Here is a 15,182-nt window from a genome sequence, read left to right as displayed (position 1 = left end):
TGAGAAATTCCACCAGGTCGGTCAGCCTTTCTGCTGCTTTGATGGTGCTGCCGATATCGAGCCGAGCAGGATTCTCCAGTGGGCAATCAGGGAGACAAAGGCTAGGGTGTCAGCTCCCCTCCCCATAAAGAGTTCTGACTAATCTGAAACCTTGAAAACCAGTGGACATAGCTCATCCTCACTCCGACAACCCTGAAAATCTCCTCAAAAAAGATTATCCAGTACCCGACAAGTCTGAGGCCTCCCTGGCACCTTTCACATTTATCCTCCACCTCCAGAAAGAACATACTTATTCGGGTTCTGGTGAGGTGCTCTCTGTGCACCACCGTTAGCTGTGTTAGGCTCTATTCTGTGCATGGAGGTGAAGTTCGCCTTGTGTCCTCCCCCTATCTCTACACCTAGTTCCGCCTCCTGTTTTTTCCTTGTCTCATCAACAGGGGAGTATACCTCCTCCAGTCACCTTTACAGATCCGCACAGCTGCCTTTCCCTCGGTTGCCCGAGTCCAGCAGTTCTCCCACTAATGAGTGTCCGGTATCGGGGAGGGGAGGGGTTGTAAGTTCCCCCAAGGTCACTGCTCTATTGTCCTTGTACATGCCCCTAACTGTCTGTGGCCCCTTGTCTTGTCGCCACCTTCAAAAGGTGGCGTCCATTATTGCTGGAGTAAACCCGTGGTTGTTCCAGATGGGGGCCATGGTGGACATTTCAGTCAGGCCAAAGTGCTGCCTCATTTGGTACCACATGCAGAGCATGGCTACAATCACTGGGCTCTGAGTGTTTGGTTGGGGGAGAAATGGATGGGAGAGCAGTTGTGGCTAGGGCTCAGAGGGATATCCCTATGCATGAACTCTCTTCCATCTTCCCCCACTCTGCTCCCGGTTCCTTCACCCAACCTCTCTCTCTTTTTGCGTTGGCCACCCAGTGGTAGAACTGTAGGGTTGGGAGGGTTCTCACATTTCGTTTGTTCTGTAGGACATTCTTTTGGATCCTTGGGTTCAGACAGACACATACAGACACACACAGACACACAAGCAAATGCCATGATTAGTTTGTCGACTGTGTAGAAAAAGGCCTTTGGGATCTAGATCAGGACAGATCTAAACAGGAAGAGGAACCTGGGCAGTACGTTCATTTTGATCATCTGTATTCTCCCCGAGAGAGAGAGTGGGACTGGGTCCCACCTCTGCAGGTCCCTTTAACTTCCTCCACCAGATAGGGTGGCATTATGGTGCAGTGGTTAGCACTGCTGGCTACGATGCTGAGGACCTGGGTTCGATCCCGGCCCCGGGTCACTGTCCGTGTGGAGTTTGCATATTTTCCCCATGTCTGCATGGGTTTCAATCCACACAACCCAAAGAAGTGCAGGGTAGGTGGATTGGCCATGCTAAATTGCCCTTCATTGGAAACAAAAATGATTGGGTTCTCCAAATTAATTTTTTTTTAACTCCACCAGGCTAGTCAGGTTCCATTTATTGATCCATGTGCAGTCGTGGGCTATTTGGATCCCCAGATAGTGGAATTTCTTTTGATCCCCCAGCTCTGTCCCTCCCCTCTACAGGTTCACAAAGAAGATCTCGGGTTAAGCTTGTAACCCGAGAAAGCTCCAAACTCCTTTAGGCATTTCATTATCCCTTCCATGCTGGTGATGTAGAGGAGCAGATCATCTGCGTAGAGTGAGACTTTGTGCTCTCTGACCCCCCCCCCCTTTGGATACCTCCCTACCCCTTCGCCGTTCCAAGGGCGATCGGCAGTGGCTCGGTTGCCAGAGCCCAGCAAGACTTCTATCCCTCCCCCCAACCCCTCAAATAACCCCCTGGGCTTGTGTGCACACCCCGTTCCTTTCCCCGCCTCTCCTCCGCTACATCCCCTACTGAGTCCTACTGCTTTCACCCCCTCCTGCGTCCGAATGCTCACCCCCCCCCTCTTTTCTGAGACTCATTGTCAAATCAAATCAATCCCACGCTAATTATCTCTCCTTTGTTTTTTAAACTGATGAGACTACAGATCTGGTTCACTGCTAGTGCAGGTGCCTTCCCTGCCCATGCTTGTGCAGAAATCCGTCTGCTTCTGCCAGTGCAGTGAAATAATATTCCTTTCTGGAAAGTCATCCAGAGTTTGGCGGGGTATAGCATCCCAAACCGCACGTTGGTCTTGTAAAGGGCCACCTTGGCTTTGTTAAATTCCACATGGCACTTGGTCATGTCTGCTCCAATGTCCTGGTACACCTGGATAAAGTGTCCCACCGATTTATTGGACTGTGTGTTCTTGCCCATTTCAGGATCTTTTCCCGGTATTGGTACTGGTGCAGTTTCGTGATGATGGCCCGTGGCTCCTCCCCAGTCTTGAAATTTGTCCAGAGTGATTTGTGGGCTATGTCTACTTTTGGACGCTTGAGGAAGCTTTCCCCTCCAACATGTTTGCCCAGAATCTGTGCCACGTACTCCATAGGGTTGCTGCCCTCTACACCTTCCAGTAGACCCACAATGCGGAGGTTCTCTTAGTCCTCAACCTTTCCCCTCCAGCGTCCCTTGCATCACCTGCAATCTTGCCATCTCAGTCTCCAGTAAGGCAATTCTGTCATTGGTGCGGTGTGTCTAGACGCCGCTTGAAGGATACCAGCGCCTCTGCTACTGCCGCTTTCACCATTTCCATCATTTTGAGTTTGATGGCATCTTTGAGCACTTGGAGCTCCTGTGATAGGAGGTCCCTCCATTCATTTATCGCAGGGTATCCCAGCTTATGTTCTGCAAACCTGTCCCATTCAGTTGTGGCCAGATCCTCGTTGCCGCCACTAGCACCTCAATCTTCCTCTCCAGATATTTACTGGCTCTGCTGCCTTTTAGACTCATCAGGTTGTTGATTACTGTGATGCTGGAAGAGGTTGGGGTTTCTCCTCCTCACATCCCCCCCCTTCAACCAATTTATCGACAATAATTTTGTCGAAATGGCCTGCAAAGAGTTGCATAATGCACCATTAGAAGGCCTCTCTGCGCAGGCAGATCCCAAATGGCATACAAAGAAAATGATATCTGCCTACCGATACATGAATGTGCTACGTTTTTTAAAAATAATTTTAATTGAAATTTTTACAAAATATAAACATCACAACAATATTAACAAAACAACCGCGGTAAAAACACAAGAACAACACCCACCCAATTTCAAAAGCAACTTCAAACAAAACAAAAAAACAAAAGAACACCCAAACAACAAAAGGGAAAGAGATAACACCCACCACATCCCATAAACCCATATACACAGTTCTCCCTCCCACCGAACCAAACCCCCCCCCCCCCCCCCCCCCCCCCCCGTCTCCCGCCCTCCCCCCCCCACCGGGTTGCTGCTGCTGCCGGCCTATTTCCCTACCGTTCCGCCAGGAAGTCCAGGAAAGGCTGCCACCGCCTAAAGAACCCTTGTACTGATCCCCTCAGGGCAAATTTCACCTTCTCCAATTTAATGAACCCCACCCATATCATTGATCCAGGCCTCCACGCTTGGGGGCCTCGCATCCTTCCATTGGAACAAGATCCTCCGCCGGGCTACTAGGGACACAAAGGCCAGAACACCGGCCTCTTTCGCCTCCTGCACTCCCGACTCCACTGCAACCCCAAAAATTGCGAGTCCCCAGCCTGGCTTGACCCTGGATCCCACCACCCTCAACACCATCCTTGCTACCCCCTTCCAAAACTCCCCCAGCGCTGGACACGCCCAAAACATATGGACGTGGTTCGCTGGGCCCCCCGAGCACCTAGCACACCTGTCTTCGCCCCCAAAAAACCTACTCATCCTCGTCCCAGTCATGTGGGCCCAATGCAGCACCTTGAACTGTATGAGGCTAAGCCTCGCACAGGAAGAGGAGGAATTCACTCTCTCCAGGGCATCCGCCCACGTCCCCTCCTCAATCTCCTCACCCAGCTCCTCTTCCCATTTACCCTCCAGTTCTTCCACCGAGGCCTCGTCTACCTCCTGCATCACCCGGTATATGTCCGAAATCCTCCCACCTCCAACCCACACCCCCGAGAGCACCCTGTCCCGCACCCCACGTGGGGACAGCAAGGGGAACCCCTCCACCTGCCGCCTGGCAAACGCCCTCACCTGCATGTACCTAAACATGTTCCCCGGGGGGAGCCTAAACGTCCCCTCTAACTCCCCCAATGAATGTGCTAAGTTTTAAGGATTCTTCGTCTAGCAGGATTTGCCAGAACACGTAATTCGCATCCAGAATGATGAAAAACTTTGTATTTGGAATCTCTACTACAGTAGTCCCCCTTTATAACGCAGGTGTTGGGGTCCAAGACAGCCACCCGCGTTGCATCCGAGCCACGGATATCCACGATGGGGGTTTTAAATTTATTTAAAAATCTATGCATGCGCTTCCCATTGTGAGTCTACGGGGGGCGGGGGGAGAGGTCAGACCCCCGTAGACTCACAATGGGAAGCGCATGCATAGATTTTTTAATAAATTTAAAACCCCCATCGTGGATCTAATTAAAACAACTCACAGAAACCTACCAGGAACTTACAAGGTCTTGCTGTCTGCACCCCATCTGCCGCACGCGCTTGCACCCTGTGCTGCATGTCAGTTTCAAAGGCAAGGCTGGGATTCAGTTTTGGGTGTCAGGGCTGTCAACTTGGTGGTTTGGGAACAAGTGGCTTTCTCCACACCGCCACCCCCACCCCCTCCCCCCCACCCCCACCCTACCTCCCCCCCACCCCCACCCTACCTCCCCCTCACCCCCACCCTACCTCCCCCTCACCCCCCACCCTACCTCCCCCCCACCCCCACCCTACCTCAACCACTATGGAGGTACCAGCTGTAGCTCTGCACTATCCACTTCCGGACACTGTGTGAGCTGCTCCTCTCTCACTGAATCTCAGTGAGAGAGGAGCAGCCGGCAGTGTCAATTTCAGCCGGCAGTGTCAATCTCAGTGAGAGAGGAGCAGCCAGCAGTGTCAATTTCAGCCGGCAGTGTCAATTTCAGCGGCCGGCTCACTTTGATCCGGAGAGAGAAGCTGACAGTTGGGGTCCATAAGCCCCCCCGCCGTATATCGCGAACCGCGGTATTGCGGAGCGCGGTATAACGGGGGACTACTGTATCACACTGTCTTCATTGGGTTATGAGGTCTGAGCAGTGTATTGTTCTAGTGCACTGGGACAATGCATATCCTGACTACGCCATCTTTCTTTACTGCATCCACCTGCTGAAACCTATTATGTGGTCTCGTCTACAGGAGTTGCAACACTTAGTGTTGTCATCCAATGCAGCTCATTGACTGGTTTATGCTTCATAGCTCTTGGTACTTTTCTTGGAGCACAAACTGTTGATATCGGGGTCATCTTGTCTCATGTGGTATACTACTTAGCAATGACATCACAGTTGACAAAGTCCTTGTACTCACTCATTTCTGGGCCTGGTGTTGTAAAGCAAGTACTTCTGCACCAAGTTGAACAAGTTCCAGTGTAATGCTGTCCCAAAAACTGAGCAGTGGCCTTAAGTTCTGGTCAACTGCATAAAACTTAAAACTGCCCTGTGTGCAGTGGAGAGTGGCCACACCTTCAGTGTGTGCAGATGATTTGTCCACCTTGAACCATAAGATTCACCCAAATACTGGGGTCCGATGCTGCATATGGATCTAGTGCCCGTACATTTCAGCTGGCAATACGTTAAAAGTGTCAGTCTTTATCTTTAGTTGCTGCAAATCATGTTCAGGGTGTTGAAGACCTCCCCCTTTTCTGTGATGGTGTACACACTCTCACAAGAATGTTGTTGGTGGCTCAGTGGTTTCACTGCTTTGGCTGAGCACCAGTTTGCTCACCTTGTTGATGTTCCGACCCTTGGAGGGCTCACCGGCTACATCGTGGTTGCTGGCAGAGGAAGGCTGCTGCGGTTTTGATCTGCAGCATTTTTGCAAAATGATTCCACTTGCTACATTTATTGCAGCATTCACCATTCCCAAAACATGCTGTTCTGAGAGTGATGGTCACCATAGTTGGGGCAAAGTGTGCCCTGTATCACAAAAACTTCTAACACCTTTGCTGCATTTTTCTGGCTGTTCATTTAACATGCAGATGCTAATGGATGTTTGTGTTATTAAATCATTCTCTTGCAGATGCTGCTTATGGACAAGGTCGTTGTGGACCCCGCAGTTGATTCCCAACTAAGCCATCTGTAAGGGTGCCAAATGCTCATTGCTCCTCAAAGATTTTCAAGGTATCCATACAAGATTGTATTGATTCATTGTCTCTTTGGTTTGTTGAATTAATTTTTACCGAAAGACAAATGTTCCTAAACATTTTTAGAATTATCTCAGAGTCCTCTTTCTCCCCCTCCATTTGGAAAACAAATGACTCAAAGTTCTCAACCGTCTCAGGGCTCGATAAGTTTAGTAAGGTTTTTTGATTTATCAAATAATGAAACCCACAGTAAACACGCCACTCCTCAACCTTTTCTCAACTTTCTGCAATGCTTTCATCGAAGACGAGCAGGTTGACATGATAAAGTCCTTGTGCCATACTGCCAACTCCCAACACCATGTAGAAGTGGTGGGTTCTCAAACACTGACAACAATGACTTGTAGAAAACAGTGCTTTATGCACTAGCTGAGCAGCTACACCTTGCTTGTGCTCTGTCCACATTCTGAGGAGAACTCCCGCGCTCCCATCGCGTGACCCTTTTTGTAGCCGCATCATCACAGGACCACTCGTCTACAATAATGAAGTCTAAATCAGGGTTATTGTGCATGTATTCGAATGCACATAGTGTAGAAAATAGGATTGGTGAATTACAAGTGCAGGTTGCCATAAGGAAATGTGATGATGTGCCTATAACAGGGGCCTGGTTCAAGGAATGGCATTACCAGGTATTAAATATGCCTCGATACAAAGTATTCAGAAAAAAATGTCGGAAAAGAAAAGGAGCGGTGATGATGTCAATTAAGGATAACACTGCAGTGATAGAGAGAGAGGACGTCCCAGAGGAGTCAAGCACAGAGTCTATTTGGCAAGACTAAAAAAAATGTAATCACTTAATGTAATCTATAGGTCACCAACTAGTGGGAAAATGTGGAGGTACAAATTTGCAAGGAAATTACAGAGAGTGAAAGAGTTATAGAATAGTTATAATGGGGAACTAGTAAACCAAATATAAACTGGGTGTGAAGGAGTGCGTTCAGGATCATTTTTTACAGCAGAATGTTTCAAGTCCAATCAGAGAAAGGAGGCACTGCTAAACCTGGTTCAAGGGAATGAGGGGCTGGATTCTCCGATTCTGGGGCAATGTCCCCATGCTGACGTGGGACCGGTGGTGTTTTACCCCAGGAAAAATGGCGCAAAACGGCCACCGATTCCCCGTTTTGCTGGGATCGAGCAGGACGGCAGCATAGAGCACCCGGCTCTAGCTGCCAATATGCCACAGAGAATTGCCGTGTCCATGGCCACGCATGCACACGGCGGGGGCCTGCAGCGGCTGCGCCGTGCTACATGGCGGAGGCCACTCGCAGACCTGCCCGCAAAATAGTCTCCCCCCTTCGGCTGGCTCACGCACCCAAGACCACCTCCCCCCTACAGTGCTCCCAGCCCCGAATAATGTCCCCCACCGCCCGCAGATTGGCCTTCCCTCAACTATGGCAGCGCTGGACTGAGTCCGCAGAGCCATGCCAAATTCCCGACGGGCGAGACCACATGCGTCCCACACCGTTGGGAACTATGCCGGTCGGGGGCGGAGCATCGGGGGGGCAGGCCTCAGGCACTGCCCAGAGGCCGTCGATATGTGGCACGGCATACTCTCCGAGTACGCCGCTTTGGAGGGGGCAGAGCATCGCAAAAGCAGCACCGCCCCCGATTTGGTTGGGAACTCAGATTCTCCGGCCGTTCGCCGAACACGATTTCGCCGTCGGCAACTGGAGAATCCAGCCCAAGGTGCGCCAGTGGATCTGTCATAATGTTCAGGTTGGTTATGCCAAAGCACGAAAACCATTCCAGAGTAAGAATAATTACTTGCTGGAAATCGAACTTCAACAGGCTAAGAATAAATATGGACCAGTTAAATTGGGATCAAAGGTTGGCGGGGTAAAACAGTAACAGAACAATAAGCTGCTTTTAAACATAGAGTTCAAGTACAGTTCAGAGGAGACATGAAAAAGCATACAAGCAAAGTGAGAGTATGAAAAAAAGAGAATGACTGACCATAAGACAGAGGAGCAGAAGTAGGTTATTTGGTCCATCGAGTCTGCTCCACCATTCAATTAGATCATGACTGATTCGCTCACATAAAAGAGAATTCAAAAGTCCTCAGTAGGCATATAAATAGTAAGAGGATGGTAAAAGGAGGAGCGGGGCCAATTAAGGGCAATAAAGGGGATTTATGCATGGAGGTAGGAGGTATAGGTGAGGTATTAAATGAATATTTTGCATGTCTTTACCATGGAAGATGATGTTTCCAGGCTTTGTACAAGGGGAGATAATTAGACACTAGAAGGATTTACAATTGATAAGGAAGAGGAATGAGATAGACAAGTTCTACTTAAAAGTTGATAAGGCACTAGGATCAGATGAGGTGCATCCAAGGATATCGAAGGAAGTGAGAGGAAAAATTGTAGTGATCTGTATATCTGCTGGTATGTAAAGGGTTAACAACTGCATCATAGTATTAGACAACCACTATATGGCAGTACAAGATTCAGGAATATAAACTGAACCTGGAAGATCCTCCCTCTCTTTGAACCAGGAGTGACTAGACAGCAGAGTGTTAGAGAACTATCGCTTAGTTGGCGCGTATAGTTAAACATAGTTAATACTTCTTCTAATTTACTTTATCATCAGTTATAGTTCTGTAGAATGTGCAAACTCATTAGTATTTATATTCAAAATTCATTAAATATAATATTCTTTAAATTGAAGATTGGTAGTTTAATTAAAATCCAACCATTAGACCATTCTGGGAGTAAAGCAAAGAGTAACGACATATTACAATCACGTAATATAACAAGGCACTCAATTTTCCAGTCTTCCTTAGATTCAGTGGCATTGCCAGAGAACTGAAGAATTGCAAATATTAAACAGTTGTTCAAAAAAGTGCAAAGATAAGCACAGCAACTTCAGGTCAGTCCATTTAACTTCATTGGTGGGGAAGCTCCAAAAAATAATAATTCAGGACATAATTCATAGCCACTAGGCAAATGTGGCTTATTAAGGAAAGCCAACTTAGATTTGTGAAACCCAAATTATGTTCAACTAACTTACTAAAGTTGCTTGAAGAGGTAGAAGAGAGGATTGAGTAGGGTAATGCTGTTGATATTCTGTACATGAGGTATAGTTCCAAACAATAGACGTGTGATTAAATTTATAGCTTATGGAATAAGAGAGACAGGAGAAACATGGTTAATAAATTGGTTAACTGACAGGAAACAGAATAGTGGCTATTAGATGGTTTTTGGACTGGGGGAACATTTGTACTGGATTTCCCATGCAGGGGTCTGTGCTGGGATGCTTGTTTTTCTTGATATATATTAATTTTTTTTTTTAAATTTTTAATTGATTAATTTTGGTAGGAAGAACTTGAGAGTGTAAAGAGAAAATACCGGATTCAATTCTAAAGGGATTTCAAAAGTTGAGGGACCTGGGTGTATATATGTATAAGTAACTGAAGGTGGAAAGACTGGTTGGGGAGTGGTTGAAGCATACATCAGCCTAGTATTTATTCAAAAGGGCGTGGAGTAAAAGATTGAGTCAATCTTGTCTAAACACAATAGGAGTACTGTGTCTCGTTCTGGGCACTAGATTTTACACAGAGCATGCAGAAAAGATCGAAAATGTCATGAAAATGAAAATCACTTATTGCCACGAGTAGGCTTCAATGAAGTTACTGTGAAAAGCCCCTAGTCACCACATTCCCGCGCCTGTTCGGGGAAGCTGGTACGGGAATTGAACCATGCTGCTGGCCTGCCTTCTACTTTAAAAGCCAGCGATTTAACCCAGTGTGCTAAACCAGCCCCTAATGAGAATATTTCCAGGGATAAGAAAATGCAATTACATAGATCGATCGAAACAGTTGGGACTGTTTCCATGAAGAAAATTGAGAGGAGATTTGATAGAGGCATTCAAAATCATGAGGGGAATGGAGAGAGTAGATGGAGAAAAGCTGCATGCTTTGGTGGAAAGACAAGGGGACAGATTTAAGTAAATCAGCAAAAGAAGCAATGGAGATACAAGGAGAAACCTTTTTCACTCAGCAAGTGATTATGATGGGATTAAGGTTGTTTTTATTGAGGAGAGTGATAATGGCAGATTTAAAGGAGAGGAGCATTGTACCTGGAAAGAGTGATCCCTTAACAACATCCATTAACAAGGAACCATAATGCAAAGTTTAGTTCAGTGGAAGTAGGATTAGGAGAAAATGTTGGGTCTCATGGGCAAGGTGAGTGTGGAGAAGGCATGAAGGGAGATAGGGAAATTAGAGAAAGAGGAGAGTTCAGGGCTATGGCTGGGGTATGAAAGAAAATTTGGCTTGGTGGGCTGGTGTGAGTAAAGTGAAGAGGCAGCTAATTGCCACCAAGATTTAGACCATCCAAAGAAGTCCATGAGTTCCTTCAACTTATAATTGGAAGTGAGGGGAGAGAAGACAGTGGAAAGGGGTTTAAGAGTATTGTTTTCAGTAAAGAAAATAGACCAGAAGTTACCTATACATTATGGGACAACCTGAAATAGTGAGTAGTTTTAGCAGATGAGAACAGGACCCAATAATGTGTTACAAATACTCCATATGCTGGAAATCTGAAATAAAAACAGAAAATGATGGAAATACTCAGCAGATCAAGCAGCATCTGTGGAGAGGAAGAATTAATGCTTTAGGTTATGGTTACCTTTCATTCGCACTGAGAAAATATGTAAATTTTGAACACGTGAAAGGGAGGGGGCACAAGAACAAAAAGGAAGTTCTATAATAGCGTGAAGAACAGGAGAGATTAAATGACAAAAGGTTTGGTGGTAACGGGTAAAGTAAAGAGACAAAAGATGCGTCCACATCCACATCCCATCTCGACACATCTTTGTTTCTTTATGCATTCATAGAATCAGTGAATCCCGACAAGGAGAAGGCCATTCGCGCCATCTAGTCTGCACCGACCCTTCGAAAGACCACCCTACCTAGCCATGATTCCCTCATCTCATCTCTGCAACCCCACCCAACCTTTGGGCACTTAGGGGCAATTTAGCATGGCCAATCCATCTAGCCTGCACATCTTTGGACTGTGGGAGGAAACTGAAGCACCCTGAGGAAACCCACACAGGAGCTGGGAGAATGTGCAAACTCCACACAAGCAGAAACCTCAGGTCGGAATCGAACCTGGGTCCCTGGCGCTATGGGTCAGCAGTGCCAACCACTGTACCACCGTGCCGCTCCATTACCATGAAATCTTTTGTTATTTAATCTCTCCTGCCCCCCCCCCCCACCTTTTGTTCTTTCCCACACCTGTCCAATAGTGTTTTATGTTGTTGAGCTAGAGGTGGCAGTGAATGGTGAACCAGTTGTCTGCTATATCCTTTAAAGACTGCTACTTTTACTTGTATGAGCAGAGATGAAGCCTGTACAAGAAGGAATGGCCAGGGTGAGAGACAGTAATGATTTTAATGGGGCAAGACCAAATGTGGAAATGGAAGTGTAGTTGACAAATAAGTAGCTGGATAGACATTAGGGTGACTTTACTCAGTTCATTTGTTGAAAACTACAAGACTTTCCATCCACCAGCGAAACTAAAATATTACCACTCAATGACCATATACAATTTCCCTCATTTCTGAAATATTCAACAGAAATTAACTCATTTGGGCAAGAAATGGGATCATAGAAAAGCATCTTATAAATGGAATTGATCATACCCAGTTCTCTTCACTCCATGTAACTTCATTTTGATGTAAAACCGGTGGTAGGTAATCAATACATACAGCAGAATCTAGTGGAAAGATAAATTTAAAAATAAAAGATTATTGATGCACAATTCTCTACACTTTTATGAGTTTTCTCATTTCCATGCAAAATATCAGTTGGGAAATGCAATTGTTGAAGAACTGGCAATCCCTAAATTGAACATCTAAATTTTTACCAGATTCAGCTCCAACCAACCGTTTCAGCATTCATGTGAGTAGCATCAAAAAATTAACATCTGCATATCTGAAAGTATACATATCTAATTGTGCAAGCAATCTGATCAGTCAGCAGAGGATTTTCAAAAACTTTCATTGGTTTCAATGGGAGTTGGGATAGGGGAAGCAAGCAGAAAGCAGCAAACAAGAGGGAGCAGAGACATAAGGATAGACAGTGAGTTGAAGGGAGGAAGAGGATTTGCATTGGGGTGGAAAGCAAGGTGGCAGGAACATGGTTTTAAAATAACAGTCTGGGCATGGGCATGTAGTTCTTGGTGTATGCGCAGTAACCGCAATAAAATGAACATAGAGGTCAAGACCAGCAGCAATTTTTGGGCAAGTCCTTAATATACAAACTGCATTAAAACAGAAGCAAACATATTAATGGTAAAATATCAGTGAAGTTTAGAGTGGGAATGCATGAGGGACAAGCAGGGTTTGATTTGATTTAATTTATTATTGTCATATGTATTAGCATACAGTGAAAAGTATTGTTTCTTGCATGCTGTACAAACAATGCATACCGTACATAGGGAAGGAAGGAGAAACTGCAAAATATAATGTTACAGTTATAGCAAGGTGTAGAGAAAAGATCAACTTAATACGAGGGAGGTCCATTCAAAAAATCTGATGGCAGTAGGGAAGAAGCTGTTCTAGAGTCAGTTGGTACGTGACCTCAAACTTTGGTATCTTTTTCCTGACGGAAGAGAGTATGCCCGGGGTGCATGGGGTCCTTAATTATGCTGGCTGCCTTTCTGAGGCAGCAGTAATTATAGATAGCGTCAATGGATGGGAGGCTGGTTTGCAGTTTCTTGGGTAGAGCAGGCTCCATACCAAGCTGTGATACAACCAGAAAGAATGCTTTCTATGGTGCATCTGTAGAAGTTGGTAAGGGTCGTAGATGACATGCCAAATTTCCTTAGTCTTCTGAGAAAGTAGTAATTGGTGGGCTTTCTTAACTATAGTGTCGGAATGGGGGGGACCAGGACAGGCTGTTGGTGATCTGTACACCTAAAAACTTGAAGCTCTCGACTCTTTCATTCCCATTGATGTAGACAGGGGCATGTACTTCACTGCACTTCCTGAAGTCGATGACAATCTCCTTCATTTTGTTGACATTGAGGGAGAGATTATTGTCGTCGTACCAGTTCACCAGATTCTCTATCTCATTCCTGTACGCTGTCTTATCATTGTTTGAAATCCGACCCACTACGGTGGTGTCATTAGCAAATTTGAAAATCGAGTTGGTGGGGAATTTGGCGACACAGTCATAGGTGTATAAAGAGTATAGTAGAGGGCTGAGGACACAGCCTTGTGGGACATCAGTGTTGAGGATGATTGTGGAGGTGGTGCTTTTGCCGATCCTTACTGATTGTGGTCTGTGGGTTAGAAAGTTCAGGATCCAGTCGCAGAGGGAGGAGCCGAGGCCAAGGCCACGGAGTTTGGAGATGAGTTTTGTAGGAATGATGGTGTTGAAGGCTGAGCTGTGGTGGATAAATAGGAGTCTGACATAGATGTCTTTGTCATCTAGGTGTTCCAGGGTAGGGTGCAGGGCCATGGAGATGGTGTCTGCTGTGGACCTGTTGCAGCGGTAGGCGAACTGTAGTGAATCAAGTCAATCCGGGAGGCTGGAGTTGATTCATGCCATGACTAACCTTTCAAAGCACATAATGATGATGGATGTCAGAGCCACTGGACGATAGTCATTAAGGCATGCTGCTTGTCTTTTTTTGGTACAGGGATGATGGTCGTCTTCTTGGAGCAGATAGGGACCACAGATTGTTGTAAAGAGAAGTCGAAGATGTCTGCGAATACCCCTGCCAGCTGATCCACGCAAGACCGGAGTGCTCGTCCGGGTACCCCATCCGGGTCAGTGGCTTGACCTTCGAGAAGGCTGCTCTGACATCTGCAATGGTGATCTCAGATACAGGTTAATCCGCGGCTTCTGGGGTGGTGGGCTCGCTCTCGCTGACCTCTTGCTCAAAGCGGGCATAGAATGCGTTGAGCTCATCAGGGAGGGGTGCGTTGGAGCCGACGATTTTACATGCCTTCATCTTGGCACCCATTATGTCTTGCAGACCTTGCCATAGATGGCGGTTATCCGTGTGGCTAGGCTGGGACTAGAGCTTGGTCCGGTTCTGTCTTTTGGCATATTTGATGGATTTTGTTAGGTCATATCTGGCTTTCTTGTAGAGGTCAGGGTCGCCTGACTTGAACGTCTCAGACCTAGACTTCAGCAAGCAGTGGATATCCCTGTTCATCCAGGGTTTCCAGTTGGGAAACACATGGATTTGCTTCTTTGGCACACAGTCTTCTAAACACTTACTAATGAAGTCAGTTACTGTAGTGGCGTACTCGTTCAGGCTGGTCGCAAAGTTTTTAAAATACTGACCAGTTCACTGACTCTAAGCAGTCCCGTAGGAGATCATCCGATTCCTCAAACCAACAATGCACGACTTTCTTTGACAGATTCTCCCACTTCAGTTTTTGCTTATAAGCCAGGAGCCAGAGCACAGCCTTGTGGTCAGATTTGCCAAAGTGTGGGCGGGCGATAGAGCGGTAGGCATGTTTGATATTTGTGTAGCAGTGGTCCAGGGCGTTTGGGCCTCTGGTGGAGTAGGTGACGTGTTGGTGGTAACTTAGTAGTACGCTCTTGAGCTTGGCCTGATTGAAGTCCCCAGCTACAATGAAAAAGGCCTCGGGATTTTCAATTCAAGGCTATTTACGGTGGTGAATATTTTGTCCAGTGCGATTTTCGCGTTCGCATGGGGTAAGCTGTTCACTGAAGCAGAGGGTATGAAAGTAAGGTACTAAATGAGTAATTTGCTTCTGTTTTTACCAAATTAAAAGTTGGTGGCAATGGCCCAGATGAAAATGTGGGTGTTGAGCAACTGAGCAGTATATTGATAGAAAAAAGAAGTGCTAAAAAGGCTGGCAGCACTCCAGGTAGAGAAATCGTCGGGCCCGGGTGGAGTGCATCCAGATTGCTGTGAGGGGTAAGGCAGCATATTGCAGAGTCATTGACAGACATTTTCCAGGCCCCTC

The 15,182-nt window shown here is 46.5% G+C and overlaps 1 protein-coding gene across 6 annotated transcripts in view; it reads right to left on the bottom strand.

Annotated features, from left to right (window-relative positions):
• Positions 1-15,182, bottom strand: part of gra (granulito) — a 325,500-nt gene that overhangs the window by 204,050 nt on the left and 106,268 nt on the right. For all 6 annotated transcript variants that reach the window (XM_038809070.1, XM_038809071.1, XM_038809074.1 and 3 more), the window contains one exon: positions 11,874-11,947. In XM_038809070.1, the coding sequence (XP_038664998.1) occupies positions 11,874-11,947 (74 nt within the window). The remainder of the gene's footprint in view (positions 1-11,873; positions 11,948-15,182) is intronic.

This window comes from Scyliorhinus canicula, chromosome 10, assembly GCF_902713615.1.
Source record: "Scyliorhinus canicula chromosome 10, sScyCan1.1, whole genome shotgun sequence".
NCBI lineage: Eukaryota > Metazoa > Chordata > Chondrichthyes > Carcharhiniformes > Scyliorhinidae > Scyliorhinus > Scyliorhinus canicula.
The sequence above is the reverse complement of the archived record's forward strand: the minus strand, read 5'-3'. Positions and strand labels throughout refer to the sequence as shown.